Below are 24,230 nucleotides of genomic sequence, written 5' to 3'. Positions count from 1 at the left end.
ACTAAACTTTTCGAAACATTGTGAATTGTGGAGGAAGTTTATTGAAGGTATAAGCCTAGACTTTCATCGCTGAGGTGGGTAGGAGTCGAGAAAATTCCTGGCTTAGCCCACCCGTCTCGGGAGAAAATGTCTGTTAAGCCGGGATGTTTAGTGCCGGGTGCAGTCAGACCACCGGACCTGGGAAAGAGGTCAGAGGCAGCCACCGTGACTGCCGAGTGTGGAGGCAGGCTGTTTAAAAGGCCCCCCTCGGTGCTGTGGGTCTTTGACCCAGTTGAAATTAAAACATAAAGGCCCCTCTGCCCTCATCCCTCACACACCTACACCCCCACACACCTCATTCCCCTCCAATCACCCCCTATGGCCCTTCGTACCCCCAATGCCAAGCCATGCCCCTCCACCCACCCTTTATGGCCCTCATACACCCTATGCCAAACTATGCTCCTCCACCAACTCCCTATGGCCCCCTCATGCCAAGTTATGGCACTTCCATGCTCAGAGCCCTCATTATGTATGTGTGGCTGAGAGCCCAGACATCCATTACTCTTGTTGGAACAGCTGTGCCCAGGGAAAACTTTGCTTGATTGTCACCTCTGGCTCTCTGATCGCTGCTGTCAATGCCACAATGTTTGGTTACACAAGGTTCAGTGGTTTCAAGGGTTTGTGGTTTCTGTTATTGATACTTTAAAGGATGATTGACACTTTTATTGTCTTGTAGTGATATGACTTTTTTTTAAAAACATAGCTGAAAGTATTGAATAAATGAATTTTTAAAAGCTTTTCTTTTACATATCCTAAGGTTCGGTGGTTCTATACGGTGTATGGTGGGTCAATTGACATGGAAATGCCATAGTTTGGCATAGGGGGTATGGGATGCCATGGGGATGGGTGGGGACCTTACCTTGGCATAGGGGGCATGAGGATGACCTTTTGAACTCATCTTTTAAAAGGTCCTCTCATGAAGACTAAGGTTCACGATTCTTCTGAAGGGGTGTGAAACACAGCTCTTTAAAAACCTAGCCCGGCTCCAAGAAAATTGCAGAGGAGTAGGAGATGCCCATGTCCGCAATGGACCCAGCCAGGTTGGGAGCCCCGAGTGCGGGCTTTTGAGAGGAACCAGCCCTTACCACTTAAAGGTAATCCTGAAAATCAAGTAGCCTAGGAATGGGGAGGGGAACCCCGGAATCAAGACCACCACTTTTAAACACTACCCCGCTACCCACCATTTTTAAAAGGCTCCCTTTGTCATCCTGACTTAGTGAAAATCCAGCCCATAGGCCCGGATTTTCACGGCTCCATGCATGTCGGAACAGAGACGGAAGGGATTTAGAAATTGACTCCAGGATTCCTGCCCCATTTCTGTTTCCAGAATGAGGAATAAAGGTGCAGGTAACAAGTTCACATGCAGCACTTCTTCCCTTGTCAGCTCCACTGTGGGGGTAGACATTTCAGCACTTAACCCACCCCCATAGTTTTGGGGTTGGGCTGGCTTTTGCAGCAGATGTGGTCCACAATTCGTCAGAGGAGGCATGAACCATGGGGAGACCTTAGTCTGGAGTCGAGAACCAAAATAAAAAAAAGATGTTAAACGTACCCTTTGAAGTTGTTTCTCAATGTCTGAAGATAGGAGGGGCAATGTTTTTTTTTAAATCAAGTTAATAAAGGTATTAATCGAACATAGGTAGTGAAATCCCCATTGAGGAAACCTTTAATCTTGTCCAAATAAAGACACAACCATTGATAAACCACTTCAAAGAAAGATCAAGTTGTTACAAGGCTCTAAGAGCATGAATCAACCGAACCTAGTAGTCCCCTTTAAAATTGAGTAAACAAATTCCTGCTGGGCTGTGTCCATTAATCAGTCCTAGAGCTCAGCCAAACATTCATAATGAGGCCATCTAGCAAAACAGATATCTGACCATATGAAGGATATGAGAGGCATGAGGGATATGAGGGGTATGGGAGATAGTCTCAAGTGTGATTGTTCCCAAAGTTGAATAGCCTGCCAAGATACATTGGGCCAATTTTTAACTCTGTGCAAGTGAATGGGTTTTGAGTGCATTAAAATCTTGCTCATTACCTAGATGTATATGGAAGGCTGGGGTAACAGAAGGCATCTGGGGGGGGGTAATAATCCTGGCTAACATATGGAGGACTGGCTGTGTGTAATTCTATGATATTTACCACAAGTGGCACCAGGATTGTAGAAGCGAAATTATCACCCATGCCCCACAACTCTGTACTCAAGAAGTTGTACCTAAGAAATATGACTCCAATATTTTCTGCAGAATTAAGGGAGATAACTGGGTGGGGTGGGGAGGGGTGGTTAAACTTTCAGGGAAAAATGGAGATCCAATTCCTGGGCTTTTTACAGGGCTTAAGTTGAAGTCTGTACAGGAGTAATCATGCCAACTCAGTCAGTCTGGTATAACACAAGAATACATCTATCTGTGTGGTCTAGTGACTGCTGACAATTTCCCCTTATAAACTGCTCAAAGAACACAGGAATCACTTGTTCAGTGGTTTAGAATCTGTCAAGTTAGAAGGATCTTTGCAAAAAAGAGGTTACAGATTTTTTTTCTGTAAACATGTATCACTCCATACAGATTAAATAATGATAATTCTGCTTTGCACATCACCTTGGCAAGTCCTTTAATGTCTTCCCAAATCCTGGCTCCAGTGCTGTTTGGTGACTTCCATCCTTCAGCTGATGAGCTTCAGAGACTCTCATGGTCAAATAGCGTTGCGATCCTAATTTACAGAAAAGTTGTTTAGCTGGGACATTATCAAGACAATACCAAACACCGTCATCCATCAGATACAAATTCTACATTTTATAGGCAACTATTATGATTACTCACACATTCATACATCGACATTTTATTTAAAGAATATATTAGTTTTTACTTCATAATCACTTTGTCATAAACATGTAGAATAGTAGTGATTAACGATAAACAAAATCATGTTACGTAGAATCTACAGCAAAAACTTTAGGCCTATTATTTTCAATAAACTCTTTTCTTCCTTGGTTATCATTACCAGGAACCACTGCATTACTGTGAGTCAGTTTAATTTAAAAGGTGACTATTTCTGATGAAGGCTAAGAATTATGTTACAGCACAGGTTTACAGAACAATAGCTATCAGAAATAAAATTTACCAGGAAAAATAATCCTTACATTCTGAAGCAAGGAAATATAACGTATATAACTTTGGGCTTGAGCCCCACTCCATTCTAACACTGGCAAATGGAGGCAGTCTCTGAATACACCCATGGGATTACTCACATCCGATAGGACAGCGGCTTTCCCCCAGTCGTAATCTGAATGATGAGAGCAGAGCTTTGGCCTTTGGATACTGCGTTGACTTCCAGAGAATAGCAATGGAGTACCTAGCTGGTCCCCCACTAAGTCAGGACAATAATTTGTCCATATAGAAAGGTAGAAAGGGCTTTGGTACAGAAAAAGCCTGGGCACAATCTGCTGGATGCAATGCAGTGGGAAAGATGGTTTGTTTCATGGGCTACTCGGCACCAGGGAAAGAGAAAAGAATGAAGTCTTGAATCAGAATATTGCAGCTCAAGTAGTTCATTATCAGCAGAACTCAAGTGATTTCATTGCTACCTTAAATTCACAGTGTATTTTGCTCTGTATATTAAATATTTTATCTTCCCAATGGTTATGGCTGGCTGTATCTTATTGAAGAGTTGAGTACAGTGCTTTGTTATTCTGATGAAAGGTTATCCACCTGAAATTTTAACTCTCCCTCCATAGAGGCTGCCAGACTTGCTGAGTATTTCCAGCATTTTCTGCTTTTATTTCAGATTTCCAGCATCTGTAGCATTTTGCTTTTGCACTTTGGATTTGGATGCATTCACACTTCACAGGTTTAGCACTTGAACTACTCTGCACCACTGCTAAACATGATGTAGATTGGATGCCCACGCCCAAGCTGACTCCAGATTGAAGCAATGAGAAGCTTTCTTCTCTTGGGAGTCTCACCATGATACATTCCAGTGACAGATCTGTCCTTCATGCTGGATACAGGATCTATATGCCCTGTAACTGCAGTGTCAGTGCGAATTCAACTGTCTTGCACTGAGTGTGGATGCATCTTCTTAAAGGAAAATGGCAACTAAAGACTTTTATAATGTACTTTTTACACTTGGGTACATACAACTAGTATATTTATATATATATAAATATATATATATGTAAAAAACTGAGGAGGTAGCCAAGTGTAATCCTAAAATTACCTGATAAAAGGAACTTGAAAGAAAAAAATTGCAGTTCTCTCTCATTTTATGACCTGCAGTTGTTCTACATCCTATGCGTCTCTAAGTTGTGGGTGAGATGTGGCATAATCATAAGTGATATAACTGGGCCTCTCCATTATATCTCAATTTAGATCAAATAGAAAGCACGACAGAAGTATGATTGTACTGACTGAAACTCTTAGTGATTAAACACTTTATAAGTATATTTACTTCTCCTTACGCAGAATGGCACAAATGAATTTGCTATATATGGGGAAGAAATAACAAGATAGATGGTGCTTCCATTTACTGTGTCAAGGAGGGGCAGGTGGTGGATTTATATGCATAGCTACTGATATGGTGAGGCCCGGAGCTCAGGTTTTTCAGAAGAATAAGCCAAGTGCTCTCACGGCACAGAAAGATTAAAAACAGCTGTAATATTGCTGCCCACTTGTGGGAACCTTTGAGCAAGTGAATCATGAGTAGCCTGTGGCAGAGACTTAGGCACTGGTTTCCTGCTCAGTTATAGAGTGGGATTAGTTGAAAGACATCAAAACAAATAGGATCAAGTAAATAACTAAAAGTGGAGTCAAGGGAGAGAGAGATAAATCTCATCATAAGCAGCTTTAAGTTGATTTTTGGTGCTAGTTCCTTTTACTACATGATGAAGAAATTGGGAAATTCATTATGAATCATTAAAAAATCATTCATTCTGTTCGGTCCACTGTAGGGATGTTGTGCAGCAGGTACAAACAGAGTCACACGTTTCCAAAGCATTCACTGATGTTTGCATTACAGATATGATGACACCCTGTGGTCAAAAAATGCATGGCATGGAGTTTTTATACCTATTCACACAAATTGGTCCAGATGATTAGGTCAGTTTAGTCCATCCAATTATGTAAACAGAAAGCCATGCTGACACCTGAAAAAGTTCTGTGTTCGTTTGATTTGCAACTGTTGCAAATATTGAAGACCTGGCAGAAACTAACCACTCCCTCCCACCACCAGGAAAACAGTCCGTCTGCATTAAACTGCAAATCTCCAATTTAGTAACTGCTTTGTGGAATTTAAACCAGCAGTTTAGGATCTTCCAGCAAGCTGCTCTGGACTACAGTCCAATTTTCCTCTCCCTGTGTAGGGTGCTAAAGACAACTGAACCAACAACACTAACTTAGTACAAACTGAGAAATAAAACAGGGACCCTCCTGGTTCGCATAGATTAGCTTTGTAACTTTCAGAACCACATGGAAGCAGGGAGATGGTAGCAAAGGAAATGGTTTGTGCATCTTATTAAGGCTTTCTATATCTCTTATTATCTGCAATAGCACAAAGAAGTAGTTAACAGTGTGTGGGGTAATCAACATTTTATTAATCCAATTATTATTACCCCAATGCACTGGTTTCCATATTCAACATGGCTAAAAGGCTGATGCCACCATATTTTTTTCAGAAGAAATCAGTTTGAAGAATTTTAAACAGGAACTCGATGAACAATTTAAACTGTTCAATTGAATAACGAAATGATTAAAGTGCGGCAGGTATGGTAGTGCCGTGGTTCGGTGTGTCAGTGCACCTCTACATAGAGGTACACTCCTGTTAGGAAATAATTGTGACACATTCTCTTGTTTCCTTAAGTAGCACAAGTATTGATGCTGGTCTTTATTAAACTGCAGAAATACATAAGCTTCACTTCTATTCCCATGACTTTAGACACGAATACCAGTTTCCAACAATCGTACATCCATTTAACCGACTCCATTTTGCTTTTTGCACAGTAGATCGGAGGAACTATACTGCGAAAGAAAATGAAATACAAGAATCTGCTCAGTGCTGATGAAGGTCATTTGGCCCATCAAGTCTGCACTGGCTCTCTAAAAGAGTATTCCACTTAGTCCCATTCCCCTGCTTTATCCCCCGTAACCTTGCACATTCTCTCTTTTCAGGTGGCAATCCAATTCCTTTCTGAATACGTCGAGTGAACCTCCCTCCACCACCCTTTCAGGAAGTTTGTTCCAGAGTCCAACCACCCTCTGGTGAAAAATTTTTCCTATCACATTTACTCCTTTAGCCAATAATTTTGAATCTGTGCCCTCTAGTTCTTGATGTTCTCTTGAGTGGGAACAGTTTCTCACTATTTACCTTGTTCAGACCCCTTAGGATCTTGAATACCTCTATCAAGCCTCCTCTCAGCCTTCTTTTCTCCAAAGAAAACAGTCCCAAACTCTCCAATCTGTTCTCATAGCAACACTTGTTGATCCCGAGAATCATTCTTGTGAATCTCCACAGTACTTTCTCCAATGCCTTCACATCCTTCCTCAAGTATGGTGCCCAGAACTGGATACAGTACTCCAGGTGAGGCCTACCTAGCATCTTATACAAGTTCAACATGACCTCCTTACTCTTGTACTCAATGCTCCTATTAATAAAGCCTATGATATTATATGCTTTATTAACTGCTCTCTCAATATGCCCCGCCATCTCCAATGATTTATGTACATATACACTGAGATCCCCCTGTTCCTGCACTTCCTTTAGAGGCTCTCCCTTCATTTTATACTGTCTCTCCACATTCTTCCTGCCAAAATGTATCACCTCACACTTCTCTGCACTGAACTTCATCTGCCACTTGTTTGCCCAATCCACCAATACATCTCTGTCCTTTGAAGTTCAATACTATCCCCATCACAGTTGACAACATTTTCAATCTTTGTATCACCTGCAAATTTTGAAATCATGCCCTGGTCTAGGTCATTAATATATCAGGAAGAGCAAGGATCCCAATACTTACCCCTGAGCAGCTCCACCAAAAAACCTTCCTCTAATCTGAAAACCAACCATTTATTACTAATCTCGGTTTCCTGTCACTCAACCACTTTCTTATCCAAGTGCCTACTTTCCATTTTATTCCATGACCTAGAATTTTGGTCACAGGTCTGTTGTGTGGCACTGTATCAAATGCCTTTTGAAAATCCATATACACCACATCAACAACGTTTCCTTTATCAACCTTCTCTGTTACCGCCTCAAAGAAACTCCAGCAAGTTAGTTAAATATGATTTTCCCTTGACACATGCTGGCTTTCCTTAATTATCCTGCACTTGTCTAAGTGACTATGGATTTTATCCCATATCCTGGTGACCTTGTTGTGACTCACTGCACAGATGTGCCTATTACACTGGGACACGAATGCTTAACTTTTATCTGAAATTTCTCTCTCCATTATTTTAGCAGATGTCTTAGTCCATTAATTTTGAACTGGTTCATGCTTTCACTACATTAGCAGAGAGAAACCTTCAAACAAATAAGCGTTCATGGCATAATATCTCATAGCATGGTTTCATGTCTGCTGCATAAGTTGACAATTGGAATTTTTTTAATTAAAAGACTTCTAAGTTCTGGCTCAAAGTTGAGCCAACATCATAATCAACGCTGAAACCATTGTGTGCCTATGACACGTGATCATCTGGAAACACTACGTGGGTCCTGGGAACAGGAACTGGTCAGTGTCCAAAGGATTAACTTCAAATATTACAAATGGAACAAGGCATTATAATACAGAAGGAAATTACTGCAGATGCCGGAAACCTGAAATAAAAACAGAAAATGCTACAGGAAAGGTCATTAATCTGAAATGTTAACTCTGTCTCTCTCCTGATCTGCTGAACATTTCCAGCACTTTCTGTTTTTATCTGACACTAACACTTAGTAATGTGGCTTCACATATCCCTGGAGTTAGAGACCTCATGGTATCAAGTGGCACAAGATGGATTTCTGAGAGGGTCTTGTCCTACTTCATCTTAATATCATCCAGATTCTAGTAGAGACTTGATACTGTCGAACTAGTGCTACTTTTGTACTGATATACAGTTAAGCCTGCTTTGCATCGATGTAAAAGTGGTAGTATAATTGCACACAAATTATTTATGCTAATGTTATGGAACAATTTCTACAAACTATAATTGCAGAGCAATGACTGAATATTTTGTCTTTTGAAAATATGCTTCTTTATAGAAGTGCTATAAGTGAAATCTAGGACTTTTTGTTTTAGGATTCCTGGAAACAGTTTAAAAAAATATTCTCCACCTTGCTCCCATTCTGGACCTCTCTGTCCTTGGTCTGCTGCAGTGCTCCAATGAAGTTCAACACAAGCTCAAAGAACAACACTTCACCTTTTGACTGGGCAGTTTACAGCCTTCTGGACTTGAAATTGAGTTCAACAATGTGTAGAGCAACCTCTACACTCATTTACTTTGCTGTTTTCTTCTCTCACTTCTCTCTTACTTTCTTTGCTTTCGGACAGCAGCTATTCAGGATCTTGCCATTCACACCTCCTCTAGGCATATCTTTTGCTTCTTTACTTGTCCCATTACTACTCCCTTTGGCCTAACACCATGAAACCTTTGTGTTGTTTAATCTCTCCTGCCCTCCATCCTATCATGGGCCTTCCTGTTTGTTATTCTTACTTCTTTCATTCACTCTAAACCTATTACATTTCTAACTTCCCAACAGGTCACAGATCTGAAACACTGGGCTCAATAATATGGCCTGAAAATGGGAGAATTCCGCACCTGCACTGACATATCATTGGGTGTGATCATGTTGGGTCATGTTTCCAATGTCATCACCCCAGCTCTGAATAATACTGCTGGCGGGTGGGGCTAAAAATTGGACGCTTGCCTGCGTTAGTCAAATTTAATTAAAGCGGGTATTTAAGCTCTTTCAAGAGGCAATTGACTTGAATAATAGATTGTGCCTGCAATAAAATGCTTGCAGAACCTGTTTCACGTCAGGTGGGGTTCCCATTTTTTTTTATAAGGCAGCTTGTTAGGGTGGAATGTAAGGCTTCAGTTGAACCCTGAGTTTCAGCTAAGCAGTTCGAAGTTCTGTGACTGCTGGAAGAGCTTCATGCAAGAAGCAGAATTTGCATTTAAAACTTATCTTAATTGGAGGCTTCATTCCTCCCGCTGAGATGTCCAATTAGACCTTGTCTGTCATCCTAGGCTTTAAACTAGACGAAAAAAATGAGGATTGTGGTGTCTGTGGGAGACACAACCTCCAGTAGGGAGAAGAGGAGGATGAGGATGAGCAGTGGGAGAGTGAGAAGGAGAAGGGCAGATCAGGAGGTTCAGGATGCACTGGTAGTGCCTGAAGGGGCCAGAGCAGCGCTCGACCCAAGAGGTGATGAAGCCATCATACATTCTCAGTGGAGGCGTAGAAAGACTTATGCAGCCCCTGGAGTATTTAGGTAGAGATCGAGCTATCTGCAGATGTCTGAAACACAATGCAAGAGGGCGCTCAAGCTCCGAAGAGCCACAGTCACTTCACTCTGTGACATACTGGCAGGGGAGATTTCCTCCAACTGTGTTGGGGGTCACCTGAAGCCTGTAGCTCACTGTTACGCTCAACCTCTCCACAACTGTGTCCTTTCAGCAGCATGTGGAGACCTCAGCGGTATAATGCAGCCAGCTGCACACCACCACATCAAGGTCTTCATGGATGCAGAGTTTCAAAGGGCAGGGAATTACATCCCGTTCACACTGGACAAGCAGAATCAACTCATTAGAGACAGAAGGTTTCCTAAGCTTTGACCTACTCTTGCAGCCTCAGTATTTATATGGGTAGTCCAGTTCCATTTCTGGTCTGTGGTAACCCCCGGGTTGTTGATAATGGGGGATTCAACGATGGTAATGCCGTTGAATGTCAAGGGGTGATGGTTAGATTCTCTCTTATTGGAGATGGTCAATGCTTGGCAATTGTGCGAATGTTACTTGCCACTTGTCAGCCCAAGTTTGGATATTGTCCAGGTCTTGCTGCATTTGACAATGGATTGCTTCAGTATCTGAGGAGTCGTGAATGGTGCTAACCATTGTGCAATCATCAGTGAACATCCTCACTTATGACCTTATGATGGCAGGAAGGTCATTGATGAAGCAGCTGAAGATGGTTGGGCTGAGGACACGACCCTGAGGAACTCCTGCAGTGATGTCCTGGAGCTGAGATGACTGACCAACAACCACAACCATCTTCTTTTGTGTTAGGTATGACTGCAACCATTGGAGAGTTTTCCCTGATTCCAATTGTTCAACCAACTTAAAAAATGAGAGAGAGAAAAAATCACACCTCAACATCTTGTTTTTCACTGCAATAGAGAAGTGTGATAAGCACCTCAAAATTATCCTGTGTGATTTTAGCTAGCACTTAATGTTTGTGCAACATTACTTTAATGAAGCATTAACCTATTTAAAATAAAATAAACACAACTATTACAATACTCAGAAATTAATTTGTGGAAATGCTTTAGTAAACTACCATTTTGTAGCATGAATTTTAGCCATAGCCATGGATCCAGTACCTGGAAGTTGTCGAGGGTAACCGAGGATTGGGATAGATACGAGGAGAGCAGCCGCTCCAGCTCCAAGGAATCCAATCCACCATGCCCCAACCCATAGGGGATTTTCAGGAGTAAGGATAATCCTGCATTGACAAAATGTAGCAATTAGTTTCAATCCAATTATACAATTTCACAAGAGGGAGAGAACATTTTCATGGCAAATAAAGGTTTATGAAACATAGACAGTTTGTTAAAGACTATGTTTAGAATATATTCAAACTTGACCTAAGGATACGTCACTGTATAAATGCATTCTCACTCATGGGCCCGAATTTTACAGCCAGCCCCTTCCAAAAGAGGGGTCGACTTACATACCCAGTATAAAAGTGAACTGCTGGTGTGGATGGTTGCCATTTTGAAATGTCATCAGCGTCCAACTTAAAATGTGGGCATGCCTTAAAACTCCTGCACACCTTTGCAACACAGCCCGCATTGTCTGCTTGATCCCTTGCTCCCTGTTATATTTAGGTGTTGGTAAGTAAAATAGGCATTTGTGGAGTAAAAAGTTGAGGCTGACTACCAGTGCAAGTACAGCATGTCACGGCTGAAAAGGGTCAATTTATATGCCCAGTGTAAGCAAAAGCATGATTTTTGGTTTCGGAAAAATGGGGTTGACTTATATGCTGCGATTAGCAGTAATGTAGTTCTCATCAGTCATTGTAGAACCCTGATAAAACATACATGGTAGGGATTTTAGTGCTTTGATCATAGCATTTTAGAAATAACAATATAGAAGATGATCAATTGGTTCATCATACAAGAGTTGGTGTGAGGTCATACCCTGGAGCCATCTACTTTGATGGGAATCCCAATCCTGCCCTTTTCTTGTATTCTTTTTCAAACACTAATTCAAATCCTTTTTAAATGATGTCATAAACTGTGTCTCAATAGGCACTTGTTGGAAGGCTGCCTATAGCCTAATAACTCTGTCACATTTCAAGATTTTTGAGTTTTTTTCTTCAAAGGCAGTATTTTGCAACTGAGTTATGTTTAAGTGTGTTTATAAACAAAGTGGAATTTGTATGATCAGGGTGAAGTAGTATAGTATATGAAATAGTAGTATATGAAAGCCTCATGTGGCCATTAGTTGGGTCAAGATTAATTTGATAAAGAATAATTGGGTCAAGCTTAATTAGGTCAAGGCTAATTGGGCTAAGATTAATTGGGTTAAGATTGATGGCTGAAGCTATCCTAGCTGTATCCGGATAAAAAAAACTATGTAAGGAAAGCCCTTCCCCTCTATGAATACTTGTTGTCTTTGCTGTAACTCAGAGAGCAGCTCAATGTCTTGGGCACTTTCTCCCCTGCATATGCTGGAATAAACTTCAATATTCTACACATCTCTGCCTCTAGAATGGTGCTAGAAATTCCCTACACAACTGGTCAGGGTGGCAGAGCACTTGGACAAATACAAGCTAATCAAGGAGTGTCAGAGCAGTTTATGTCTGACTAATCTAGTTGAATTGTTTTGAGGAGATCGCTAACATGGTGGATAGAGGGTGATGATTGGTGTCTATACTGCCATGACGCCCAACTCCAGTGGGCATGGGAAATTCTGCCCACTATTTATTACCTGAAACACATTAGCAGCGGGACAATATGATGATTGGCTAGCACCACTTAAAGGTAACCTTCACCTCTTAAAGGGGAGGTGCATTGCGGTTGGAGGAGATGCTAGAAGTCATGATTGAAGAAAATCTAACCTGAGAATAAGTGAGAAATGGCACAAAGAGGGGAGAATGGGCTCCAACCTGTTCAAATGCAACACTGGTGGTCTTGGTGGAGGAGGAGGAATGATTCCTCTATCCACAGGGGTGGGAGGGGCCCCTCCAGAAACATGGGATGGGATTTTAAGGCCCCAGCATGACGTGGGTATGGCCATAAAATGCGGCAAGCCATTCAGAAGTTCATTGACATCGGTGGATCCAGAAAATCCCGCCAGCAGGAGAGACCGTAAAATTCCACCCAAGAGTCAAGGCCCAAGGGCCTAGATATCATGCCGCAAGAAGTTCAATAACCTCACATGAGTTGTCAAGGTTATTGAGTGCACCTTCAGTGCAATATCCTACAACTACACCAGCAGCTTCAGCCACTCTTCAAATTACCAAAAGCCAATAACTCACCTACCAACAATCTCTATCAACCAGGATTCATACCTAACTTTCATAGCTTCACTTTACCCTCACACAGTTAGCACTGCTGCAAGTTATACATCTACATCTCCCAGCTTGAGCACACTGCTAGTTATACAACCATGGCAGCCACACTTTCAAACAAATTCCATGACACCCACTGTCACACTTCCTCCTCTCTCTTGCAGTACAAGGTGGTGCACAATGAGAGACACCATGACCTAACTGGTAGAAGAACAGTGCACCTGTATGCCCTAATTCCCATGGTGGAGACAATGCTGCCATTCTTGGAACAGCCATTGCTAAGGCCATGGCCAGCAGCGAGGACAGAGGATGACAGTATTCACATACCTAATCCTTCTTCTCACCTCCCATACCCCCGCTTCATTCCATGATGGCCTCTGATTAACTAACTGCAGGTGATGTAACCATGCAGCTCTTACTTTGCTCCCCTCCCTGCACCCCAGCCTCATTCTTGTGCCTTTTTCTTCCAGATACTCGAGGTACAGAAGAGCAACACCCAAGGAGAGAGATGATGAAGACACAACACCATCACTTGTTTTCACACTCGCAGGCACCAGCTCAGATACTGACAATGCGCATATCTTAAAGGATGGGTTAGAGGCAGGATCCAGATGTAGTGAGACACCGTACACTGGGCTGCAGCCAGCTGACGGGATAAGGATAGCACAAGTGCCAGCACAGCAGAGGGTGAGATTGCACACGAGTTCTGCGGCAGGGGAGTCAGATGAGGACTTTGATTGGGTAGGATACAGGAAAAGGCTGATGGACATTGACAACAAAATCCTTGGTGCGTCACAAAGCCTGCTTGTGGTCAATGCCAAGGAGCATGACAGAGTCCAGCACCAACTTGCCAACTCAACTGACCTCTCTGTCTCAATTTCTGGTGATGGACTGTCCACCAATAATCATTACAAGCCCACTGACTCCCACAGCTACCTTGACTACAGCTCCTCACACCCTGTTTCCTGTAAGGACTCTACCCTATTCTCTCAGTTCTGTTGCATCTGTTCCAATGATGTCACTTTCCAAAACAGTGTTTCTGATATGTCTTCTTTCTTCTTCGACTGAGGTTTCCCACCCATGGTTGTTGACAGGGCCCTCAGCTGTGTCCTGCCCATCTCCTGTGCCTCTGCCCTCACACCTTCCTCTCCCTCCCAGAACCATGATAGGGTCCCCCGTCCTCACTTTTCACCCCAACAGCCTCCGTATTCAAAGGATCATCCCCGCCATTTCTGCCAACTCCAGCATGATGCCACCACCAAAAACATCTTCCCTTCACCCCCCCCCGGCGGCATTCTATAGGGACCGTTCCCTCCGGGACACCCTGGCCACTCCTCCATCACCTCCAACACCTCAGCTCCCTCCCACGGCACCTTCCCATGCAATCGCAGAAGGTGCAACACCTGCCCCTTTACTTCCTCCCTCCTCACCATCTAAGGGCCCAAACACTCCTTTCAAGTGAATCAGCATTTCACTTGCACTTCCCTCAATTTGTTCTACTGCCTTCGCTGCTCCCAATGCAGTCTCCTCTACACTGGAGAAACCAAATGCCGAGAGAAGTCTGTCCGCAAGCATGACCCAGACCTCCCTGTCGCTTGCCATTTCATCACACCACCCTGTTCTCATGCCCACATGTCTGTCCTTGGCCTGCTGCAATGTTCCAGTGAAGCTCAATGCAAACTGGAGGAACAGCACCTCATCTTCCGACTAGGCACTTTACAGCCTTCCAGGCTTAACATTGAGTTCAACAACTTCAGATCATGAACTCTCTTCTCCATCCTCACCCTTTTTCATCCCCTTTTTTCAAATATTTACTTTTTTATATATATTTTTTCACATCTATTTCTATTTTTATTATTTTTAAAATTTATTTCCACTCATTGTTTTATCCCCACCTTTTAGCCTATTTCGATCTTTTCTCCCACACCGTCCCCTCCCCCCACCCCACTCCTACTAGGGCCATCTGTCACTTGCTCATTCTGTTTTCTACTCTTAATGTCACCATTAGCACTTCCTTTAGCCAGTATCAACACCATCAACACCCCTTCGACCTTTTGTTTATGACATCTTTTGCAATCTCTGGCCTCCTATCCAGCTTCATCTGTCCCACCCCCTTTAACAGTATAAATTTCACCACATTTTTACTTCTCTTTAGTTCTGAAGAGTCACGTGGACTCGAAACGTTAACTCTGTGTTTCTCTCCACCGATGCTGTCAGACCTGCTGAGTTTTCCAGCGATTTTTGTTTTTGTTTCAGGTTTCCAGAATACACAGTATTTTGCTTTTCTCTGCCATTACAACACTTCCACAGAACGAAGGCATCATGACAACAGCCAGGCTATCAGACATTGACCTGCGTGATACGTTGGTTACAGCTGACACGTTTTATTTGCATTATTACTGTGTTTTAGCTCCACTAGGGGGCATTCCTGTTTATAATTTTGTCAGTTTTAAAAACGAAACCAAGGAAATTTCTTAGAAATTTTCAAAAAGAAGTGTGGAAAAGGGGGAATCTGGGTTGCAAAGGACACTGGTTACGTTCAAATATATTTAACAGACAAGGCAGAATGTGAACAGGCTGTAGCAAAGTAGTGGATAGAAAGAGTTTAGCTTTTTTCCTGTGCTACTATGATTTTCTTGCCCTACTGCTTTTGGATAGGGAAAGAAAACAAATGATTTCGTCCACCAAGTCACTCTTCCAATCTCAGAACAACATTGCCTGAAGCCCAAGAGATGGTCACCCTTTCATGTGACATGCATGGTCTGGGGAAGATAATGAGGGACAAAAAAGGGGGAAGAGCAATTTATACCCTCAGTAAAAGAAAAAAAAATATTCAGTACAATAACTGAGCTTGCTGCATGATAAATTGAAAGGTTTCTTATTCCAAAGGAATCTATCAAAAAGAACTGGCTGATCTGCTGGGTTAAAATACTGGGTCCCAAATTTGAATTCATAATTATAATTTCAGTGAAGGAAGACCATCTGGCAAAACTTATCCCATCAGTACTCAAAGACCCTGAAGGCTGGCGATTGTAGAATCTAAATATTTCTTAAATTATTGCAAGCTTCTTGTCCCCATAATCTATGATGAGATCTAGTTCACATGTTGATCAGTTTCTATATAAAAGTATTGTTTGACAACTATCCATCAATAGCCTCAAGACCACTACCCTGCCTTAGTATCAATTAACTCGCCATGGAATGGGTACTGAAATGGGACAAAAACTATTCTTTATGTCTCAACTACTCCCTGCTGTAACCAAGTGATTGGGTTGTCTGCCAAAAATTCTTGATTGTTTCCCTCCACTCTGCTGCCGGCAAAATACATAGAGCGGATGTAGATCTACAGCTCAAAGCTGCTTAAAAATTGGCAGTTCTGTTCAAAGCCTTTGGATGGTTGATGCAGAAAACCAAAAAAATTAACACTGGCGAACCACTGGTGGGCTGGAGTTGAGTCATTGCAGCGGATGGCAGGAGCTTCATTCAGCATCTAATCATGGTATCTTAGACCTAGGAGTTACTTATAGAAACAAGTGGCAATAGTGAGGAAGTACTTTGTTCCTCTTATTTTAAAGAGCACAAAATTGACTTCAGAGAAAACAATTGCAAATTTTTTTGGCAGGGAACATAATCGGCCAGTCCGTTAAGAAAGTAGGAAGAAATTCCCCCCCCAACCCCCCCCACCCCCACCCCTTTGGAGGGGAAGTGCAGGAGCGGGCGCGGGCAGGCGCACCTCCAATTGGTGTCCCCGATTGGGGCCGTGCTGCCATTTTATGTGGGCGGGCCAATTAAGCCCCGCCCAGTGTGACATCCGCCAGGAAGTGCTATGCGCTCCCTGTGCAGGCGGAGGGGGATTCCCTCAGCCGAGAATGCGCTCTTTCGTGCATGTGAAAGAGCGCACCCATCTCCCTGAGGCTAAGTGCTGCCTCAGGGAGATCGGCACCAAATTTAAAAATGGTAAAGGTGCACAAACAAAATTTCCCTGACACGTCCCCTCATGTGACACTGTCACATAAGTTGGGACATGTCTAAACTTTAAATCAAACATTTATTAACTTTTTAAAAACCCTCATGAAACCACATCCCGCCTGTGGATGAGGTTTCATGCCTTTTCTGAAGCCCACCAGGGATCCTGGCCTGCCTGCCAACCTTAAAGTTGGACGGGCAGGTCCATTAATGAGCTTAATTACTTTTTAAGTGGCCTCAAAAGGCCAGTGACAGGTCGGCAGGCGCACAGCTGATTCGGCTGCCCCTCCGCTGACCTGAAAACTGAAATGACATGGGGTGGCATCAGGAGTTCCGCCCGACATCAACTCACGTCATTTTATGCGTTGGCGAGTGGGCCCTACCCTAAAGATCCTGGCCAGTGAATAGTTCCTGCTCCTTTCAGGGCAGGGGCTATGGGGGACCTGAATTTCTGGTCCTGATCAATTATCTGGCAATGGCTGCTGGAAGTGCACATGTCTGGATATTCGGTGAGCATTAGATTCAGAATCTGACTGGGCTGTGATGCTCCAAGGAAGGAAGAGCCTAATAACATTATCTAGGCTCCACATGCAGAATGGTCTCCAGGAAGCACCTCTGGAACTGAACCACAGCGTGTACTCAAAGCCTTGAGAAGCAGCGACGCAAAGAAAAATTGGTGAAAAATATAGTAATCCGAGAAAAAGCAACAGGAAAAATCTCTCAGGAGAGGCAGCACCAGGTACTGGTCATTCCCCCAAAATAATTGCTTGCCAAGTAACATTACTAAGGCCATTTTTCAATAGTATGTTGATCAAAATGTTGACTTGCAGTGGTAAGTGAGGCTCCAACTGTTTGAATGCGGTCAGAAAAGTTTCATCTGTAGGGATTGGTAAAACAGTCCCAGAATTAAAACATATGCACACGCAAAGACAAAATCAAACTCAAAGTGGTTCTAGATTATAAGCAACATCTTAAGTGCACTAGTATTGGCAACAAGTAAAACAGAAAGACTGCAACTCACTTAGTGTTGATCTCGGTATAGACTTTCAAGAAAAAGCCTCCAAGTAAATAACCAGCTGCAGGTCCAATAATTGCTGCCGTGTAGAAGATACCTTGAGATTAAAGCAAGAAGTGTTTACTTCATAAATTGTACATTACTCAGTTTTATAGATGCACACTACATTGCTCAATTGAAAATGTATTTATTATTATTAATAATTTATTTTCCGTGTCTGTTTCTATCTCAAGTCTTTGCCTAATAAAGTTTCCCAACAGTGTTTTCCTAAAAAACACAATTCAAGTCTCCATATTCTTTTCCTTTGTTCCCATTAGATCATTGGAATGTATTCATATCTGCATCTTTCTGTAACAAAAATGACAACAGCTGTGAATAATATGTTGACCCCAAATGCTACTTCTGATGGCACAATACTATTTTCCAAACTTGTTTACACAACTTGCATTTACACCACATTTTCTCTGTCACAATTGCCAGTTGTGAAGGATAAGATCTACTATTGTTTGGCTTGCTCAAGGTTTTGATCCTTCTGGACAACAGGTTCATGGCACATAGCCTTTGGGGTCACGTGAAAAAAAAATCATGTTCCCTTTCACTTATATATATATATGTATATATATATAGTTGCTGAAACAAACAATGCTGAGAACAGCCCATCCCAACCTCCAGGCCTACAAAATCCAAATAGGCCAGTCAACAGGTAAGAAATGAAAATGCAAACAGGATCACATTGCCTTGGTTTTGGAGCATCAATTGATAGAGTCACTTGTAGCCCATGGGTTTCAATTTGGATACCCAGAAATCAATTGATAATTTTGGGTGCATTAACAGGTAATTTTTGTCTCAATTATTCAATGCCAAAGCCTTTTGTCAATTTACCAACTTCAAAATTATAATGATGATGTCTAGTTGTTCACTCTGCAGAAACACACATCCTGATGACAGCAGCAGCTTGCATTTATGCAGTGTCTTTAATATAATTAAACATCCCAAGGTGTTTCACAGAGTATTATAATGCAAAATTTGACACCGAGCTACATAAGGCGAAAGTGGGGCAAATTATCAAAACAAAAACAGAAAATGCTAGAAAACTTCAGCAGATCTAGCAGCATCTGTGGAGAAAGAAACAGTTAACATTTCCAGCTCTGAAGAAGGGTTATATAGACTCAAAACATTAACTCTGTTTCTCTCTCCACAGATGCTGCCAGACCTGCTGAGTTTTTCCAGCATTTTCTGTTTTTGTTTCAGATTTCCAGCATCTGCAGTATTTTGCTTTTATCTTGCAAATAATCAAAAGTTTAGTCAAGGAGATGAGTGTTAAGGAGCACCTTAAAGGAGGAAAGAGAGGTGGACAGGTTAAGGGAGGGAATTCCAGAGCTTTGGGCCTAGTCAGTTAAGGGCATGGCCACTAATGAAGAAGCCATTACAAGTGGGAGTGTTCAGGAGGCCAGAATTAGATGAGCACAGGTAGCTCAGAGGATTGTGGGACTGGAGGAGATTATAGAGATAGAGAGGGATGAGACTATGGAGCGATTTGAAAACAAGAATGAAAATTTCAAAATCAAGGCATTGCTTGACCAGGAGCCAACAATGGTCAGCAAGCACAGAAGTGCTGGGTGAATGGGACTGGCTGTGAGTAAAGAGATTTTTGGATGACCTCAAGTTTATAAAAACATGAACAAAGGAACAGGAGTAGGTCATATCATCCCTTGAGCCTGGTCTGCATTTCAATAAGATTATGACTGATCTGATCTTGACCTCAACACCACTTTCCAGCATATTCCCAATATCCCTTAACTCACATATAATTCAAGAATACATCTGTCTCAGCCTTGAATATATTCAATGATTCAGCCTCCACAGCTCTCTAAGGTAGAAAATTCCAAAGATTCACAACCCTCAGAGAAGAAATTCCTCCTCATCTTTGTATTAAATGACCACCCCTTATGCTGAAACTGTGCCCCCTAGTTCTAGATTTCCTATGAGGGGAAACATCCTCTCAGCATCTACTCTATCAAAGCTCCTCAGAATCTTATATGTTTCAATAATATCGTCTCTCATTCTTATAAATTCGAATGAGTATAGGCCCAACGTGCTTAACCTCTCCTCATATCATCCCAGGAATCAACCTAGTGAATCTTCGCTGAACTGCTTCTAATGCAAGTACATCTCTCCTTATATAAGATTTCCGACCATACTAATGTATTACCCCTAACACCATGAACTCTTATTTCGTTCAGTAACCTTTTAAGTAGTACCTTATCAAATGCCTTTTAGAAATTTAAATATACTATGTACCCCAACTCCCTTTATCCACCTTGCTGGTTACATCCTCAAAGAACTCTAATAAATTTGTCAAACATGATTTCCCTTCTATTAAAACATCTGCTTGGTTGTGTTTTGATTTTCTAAATGTCCTACTTCCTTAAATGGAGGGTAAAGAGTGGGAGGCTGGCCAGGAATATGATGGAGTGGTCAAGTCCAGAAGTAACAAAGGCAATGATAGTTGTGGCATTAAAAAAAGAAACAAGATGGATTGGGGTTACTAACTCCTTTCTGGAGTTAGGGCGCATGAAAACTTCAAATATAACTTTGTTGTGAAGCAGTTTGACTTCACTCTGCAGCCGTTGTGTAAGTGGAACCTGAATCTGGCATCAGAACACAACCCGATAACCAGAACAATGCAGAATGAGACTCTTCAGAGAAATAAGTTTCACTTCACTTTGCATTGGAGTTTGTTCACACTCAACTGCTACTCCAAGTTTAGCATAGTTACAAAGTGATTTTGGCTCTACGTGAACCCGGTACATGTGGAGTTTAAATGCGCCACGAGAGAGGCTCGAGATAAGCGAAGTGTAGGTTCAGCAACATACTGTAGAGGGACTTAGGACCAATTGTTTAATACAACATTGTCAGTACTTTGAAGATCTTACTTATCAGTTTCTTACTGTAAATCATTTTCAGTGACTGGGTAGAGACTTCTCTGGCATGGTAGCTTGCCTGCGATATGTAGATGTCCTAGTCAATTACTGTGCTGGTTGAGTAGATTGTTACTCTCATGGTAACTCTCATGGTAATTGAGGAAAACTAGGAGAATACAGCATTACATCATTACTGATTTTCCCAGGATCCGAGCTGCAATTTACAGCAAACCTACAGAACTAAATGTACCTTTAGAAAAGGAAATTTCTTTCTATAATTGTTAAAGATACTGTTCTAAAAACATGCAGGTAGTATGTGATGTCAAACATACCATCAGCCATGCATTGATCGATTACCTGGGATCCAGTCATGACTCATCTATTCTGTCCCAATCCTTACTGAATAGGTTTGAAACAGACGAGTCTATGAGGATGGAGGGTGGGAGGTCACTGGTTACTCTTAAGCGGTGGCTGATGACTCGCATTCTGAATCCATATAGTCCTGCTAATGAAAAGTATAAGGTGCATCGGTCTTCTAGGAGCTCACTTTAGAAGAATTGGTATAATTAAAGTGCACAACTGCTCAACTCATATGGAAGTGTGCTGCCCAGACCTTAGAAGGTCTGCCAAACATAACATTACTATCCTTTGCAGGATAATGTTAAAATTCCCCAAAGCATGAGAATTTTAATTTTAGAATGAGATTGCTGAACTATATTATTTCATGTTAGCTTTGTTGTTTTCTCTTGTCACAGCAAAAACAATGCCTGATCACACTGAGCAGCACTTTTGTTCATCGCCCATTCTTTGAATTTTTTTTTTTATCAACAATAGCCCAAGAGGAAGCGACTTTGTACATCGCCTTTCCACCAGTAGGACTATTGGAATGACAGTCTCTTGTCTCTGCTGAATGACAGGATCCTACGTGAAATGAACTTAAGCTTCCATAATCCAGTTTCCAGTATGTATTGGCACAGCAGAAAAATGCCTGGTCCTAATTGGCACTCTCGAGGCATGTGATTTTTGAGTATCTGAAATGTTACAATGTTGCAGTAAGAAGTGAGGACTTTTTATTGTCATTGGCTGTATCAAATTTGACTGGACAATACATGACAGTGGCACTAACAGTTTAAAGTGGAAAGGGGCTCGACGACCTAGAGTTAACAACAGCCATTATCCTAATTCGCTTCACTCTAATATGACCCCTTCTAAGTTCTGAATAAGTCTTTAGAGTGATTGATAAACACCCTGATAATTTCGTTAGAAATGCTAAGCAAATAAAGAATGTATTTTGTCTTTAATGATCACTGTTGTGTTTAGCACATTTCATGAAGTCTTCTCAACTCAATTTCTCATTTCTCTTCAAAGTAGGATGGTGGAGTAAAACTTTATAAGTATTTTCTTCAGACCAAGGAGTTGGCGAAGAGGCTGAGTGGAGGGATCTCTTTCCAGCAGAGTTCTTGGAATACTCTCTGGGGAGGTCTGACACTTGTAGCACAGAAATTATAGTGCTGGCTGCATCAGTGAGAAACATAATAATGAGGAACCAAATGTTTCCAACTTAAAACAATCAAAACTGCTCATAATCAGGTACAGAACTCAACCACATCCTGTAGGTTAATACAAAATGAAAACAGTTCCAAACCAACCTGGATGGATCTCCACACTCTGCACGGTCTGAAAATGTACCCTGTCAAACTCATCTGTATGATCATCGGGAATAAAGAGCTGATTTAAGTGGCCGTTCTTTCCTGGAATTCTATGCCGTGCCAGATAGATATAATTGCTGCAGAACCCTGCCACATCCTGGTGGGAATTCTTAATGGAAACAATCACTTTGATTTTCCTAGCCTGTTTACTTCAGTGTTTGAGACCACAGTAGAACTGAGAGAATAGTTGTGGCCTATCCTGAATTCTCTATTTAGTAAGCAGGTCAATTGGTCACCAGTTTTGGACTGCAATCCATCCAAATACAGCTACCTCAATTAGTTTGGTTACAGATTTCAAGTCCACGAGAGTCAAAAAGAAAACTAAAATAAAATAATCGCAGATCATAACAAAGTTTCAGGTTTTGCCTGCGGTATTTCTTCTCTTATCCTCCCCTAGAATATAACCAGTTATCTGCTGATTAAGATTATAAACCACTCAGCTCAATACCAAAATTTAACATGAATTAATCTCTGAAGAGGAACATAATTTATGACAGGCTTCGAAATAGGGGAACACAGGTTGTATTAAATATTCCAACATAAATTACATGCAAATTTGTTTCTTCCTCAACATTATCTGATTATTTGCATGGTTCCTCCATAAAATACACATGGTTCAATTTTGTAGAAATACTGGAATGATCTAGGGAAGGGGGAATCTTCTTAAAGCATATCTGCTTCATATTTTGCGATTTTCCTACCTCCAGTCCCCACTAAAGCTTTGCTGGGGTTGGGTGGGGAAGCTCTCGAGTCTGTAAATGAACTGTAAAAACGTGGGGCTAAGTAACACTGGGGCGGTGGGGTGAACAGCTCACCCCTCCGGAAGCAAAGTCGGCATGAAACCAACATGCTCACGCTACTCCGCCCCACAGCCGTAAAGCACTGCAGGTGGGCTAAAATAGGGCCAAGTGGGACTTCCGCCAGGGAGCTTTCACTGAGAAGGAAGTTCCTCCCTTTGGAGCTGCTGGCCAATCGTACTGGCTGGCAGCTGCATCGATCCCAGCAGTGCCAAGAATGTGTCAATGGCCGCTGCCGTGACAGCAAGGGAAGAAGGAAGGAGGCCCATGAATCCCCACAGCAGGTAAGTCCTGGGTCTTGAGCAGGGAGGGTTTGGGTAAGCCAGGGAGAGGGCTGGGGGATTTAAGGTGCAGCTGGGTAGGAAGAGGGGTGGAGGCGGTCGGTCTTAGGGATGCTGGCTCCCAATTGGCAAAGGGTAGCCCCCGAAAATTGAACCCCCCCACCACCCACCCACCCCTCCTTTCAGTTCTTTGGAGAACGCTATTAAAAAGAAATCAGGCTGCCCTCTCCTGTCTGAGTGTCCACGCCAAATGCTGGCATGGGCAGCATATTATCAGGGTCAACTGGCTTGATAACAAATCTAATTGACCCTCGAGTATCTATTTAAATATGGTAGGCATGCTGTTAATTTTGGCATCCACCCACACCCCACCACCCCCTCCACCCATGTATTATGAAGGTGAGCCTGGGGGTGGGCAGGAAGGTGGTGGGGTGGGCACCTGTCCTATTTAATGTGCCCCCTGACCCAAAACACACTCAGGAGGGGCACATAAAATACAGCTCATGACCTCGCTGTAATGCTACAGAACAGTTGTTCGGGTAGGTAAATCATTCATATTCATTTTCTTAAAAATCAGGCTATGATGTAGGGGGAGAAAACTACTTTAGTTACACATAGGTTTACACCAAACAAAATTTCTTGGACTTCTCAACACTGGTTTCCTTATTTAAAAAAGGTTAGCATTGCACAAGTCCAAAAATATGAATTAATATACCTGCATTATTTAATTACCC

The 24,230-nt window shown here is 42.1% G+C and overlaps 1 protein-coding gene across 7 annotated transcripts in view; it reads right to left on the bottom strand.

Moving 5' to 3' along the window:
* slco4a1 (solute carrier organic anion transporter family, member 4A1) overlaps positions 1 to 24,230 on the bottom strand; it is a 181,000-nt gene that overhangs the window by 22,910 nt on the left and 133,860 nt on the right. For all 7 annotated transcript variants that reach the window (XM_041203717.1, XM_041203716.1, XM_041203715.1 and 4 more), the window contains 3 exons: positions 17,792 to 17,882; positions 10,610 to 10,731; positions 2,637 to 2,748 (listed from right to left, as the gene is read on the bottom strand). In XM_041203717.1, the coding sequence (XP_041059651.1) occupies positions 2,637 to 2,748; positions 10,610 to 10,731; positions 17,792 to 17,882 (325 nt within the window). The remainder of the gene's footprint in view (positions 1 to 2,636; positions 2,749 to 10,609; positions 10,732 to 17,791; positions 17,883 to 24,230) is intronic.

The sequence above is a fragment of the Carcharodon carcharias genome, chromosome 14 (assembly GCF_017639515.1).
Source record: "Carcharodon carcharias isolate sCarCar2 chromosome 14, sCarCar2.pri, whole genome shotgun sequence".
Lineage (NCBI taxonomy): Eukaryota > Metazoa > Chordata > Chondrichthyes > Lamniformes > Lamnidae > Carcharodon > Carcharodon carcharias.
This window is presented reverse-complemented; position numbering and strand designations above follow the sequence as displayed.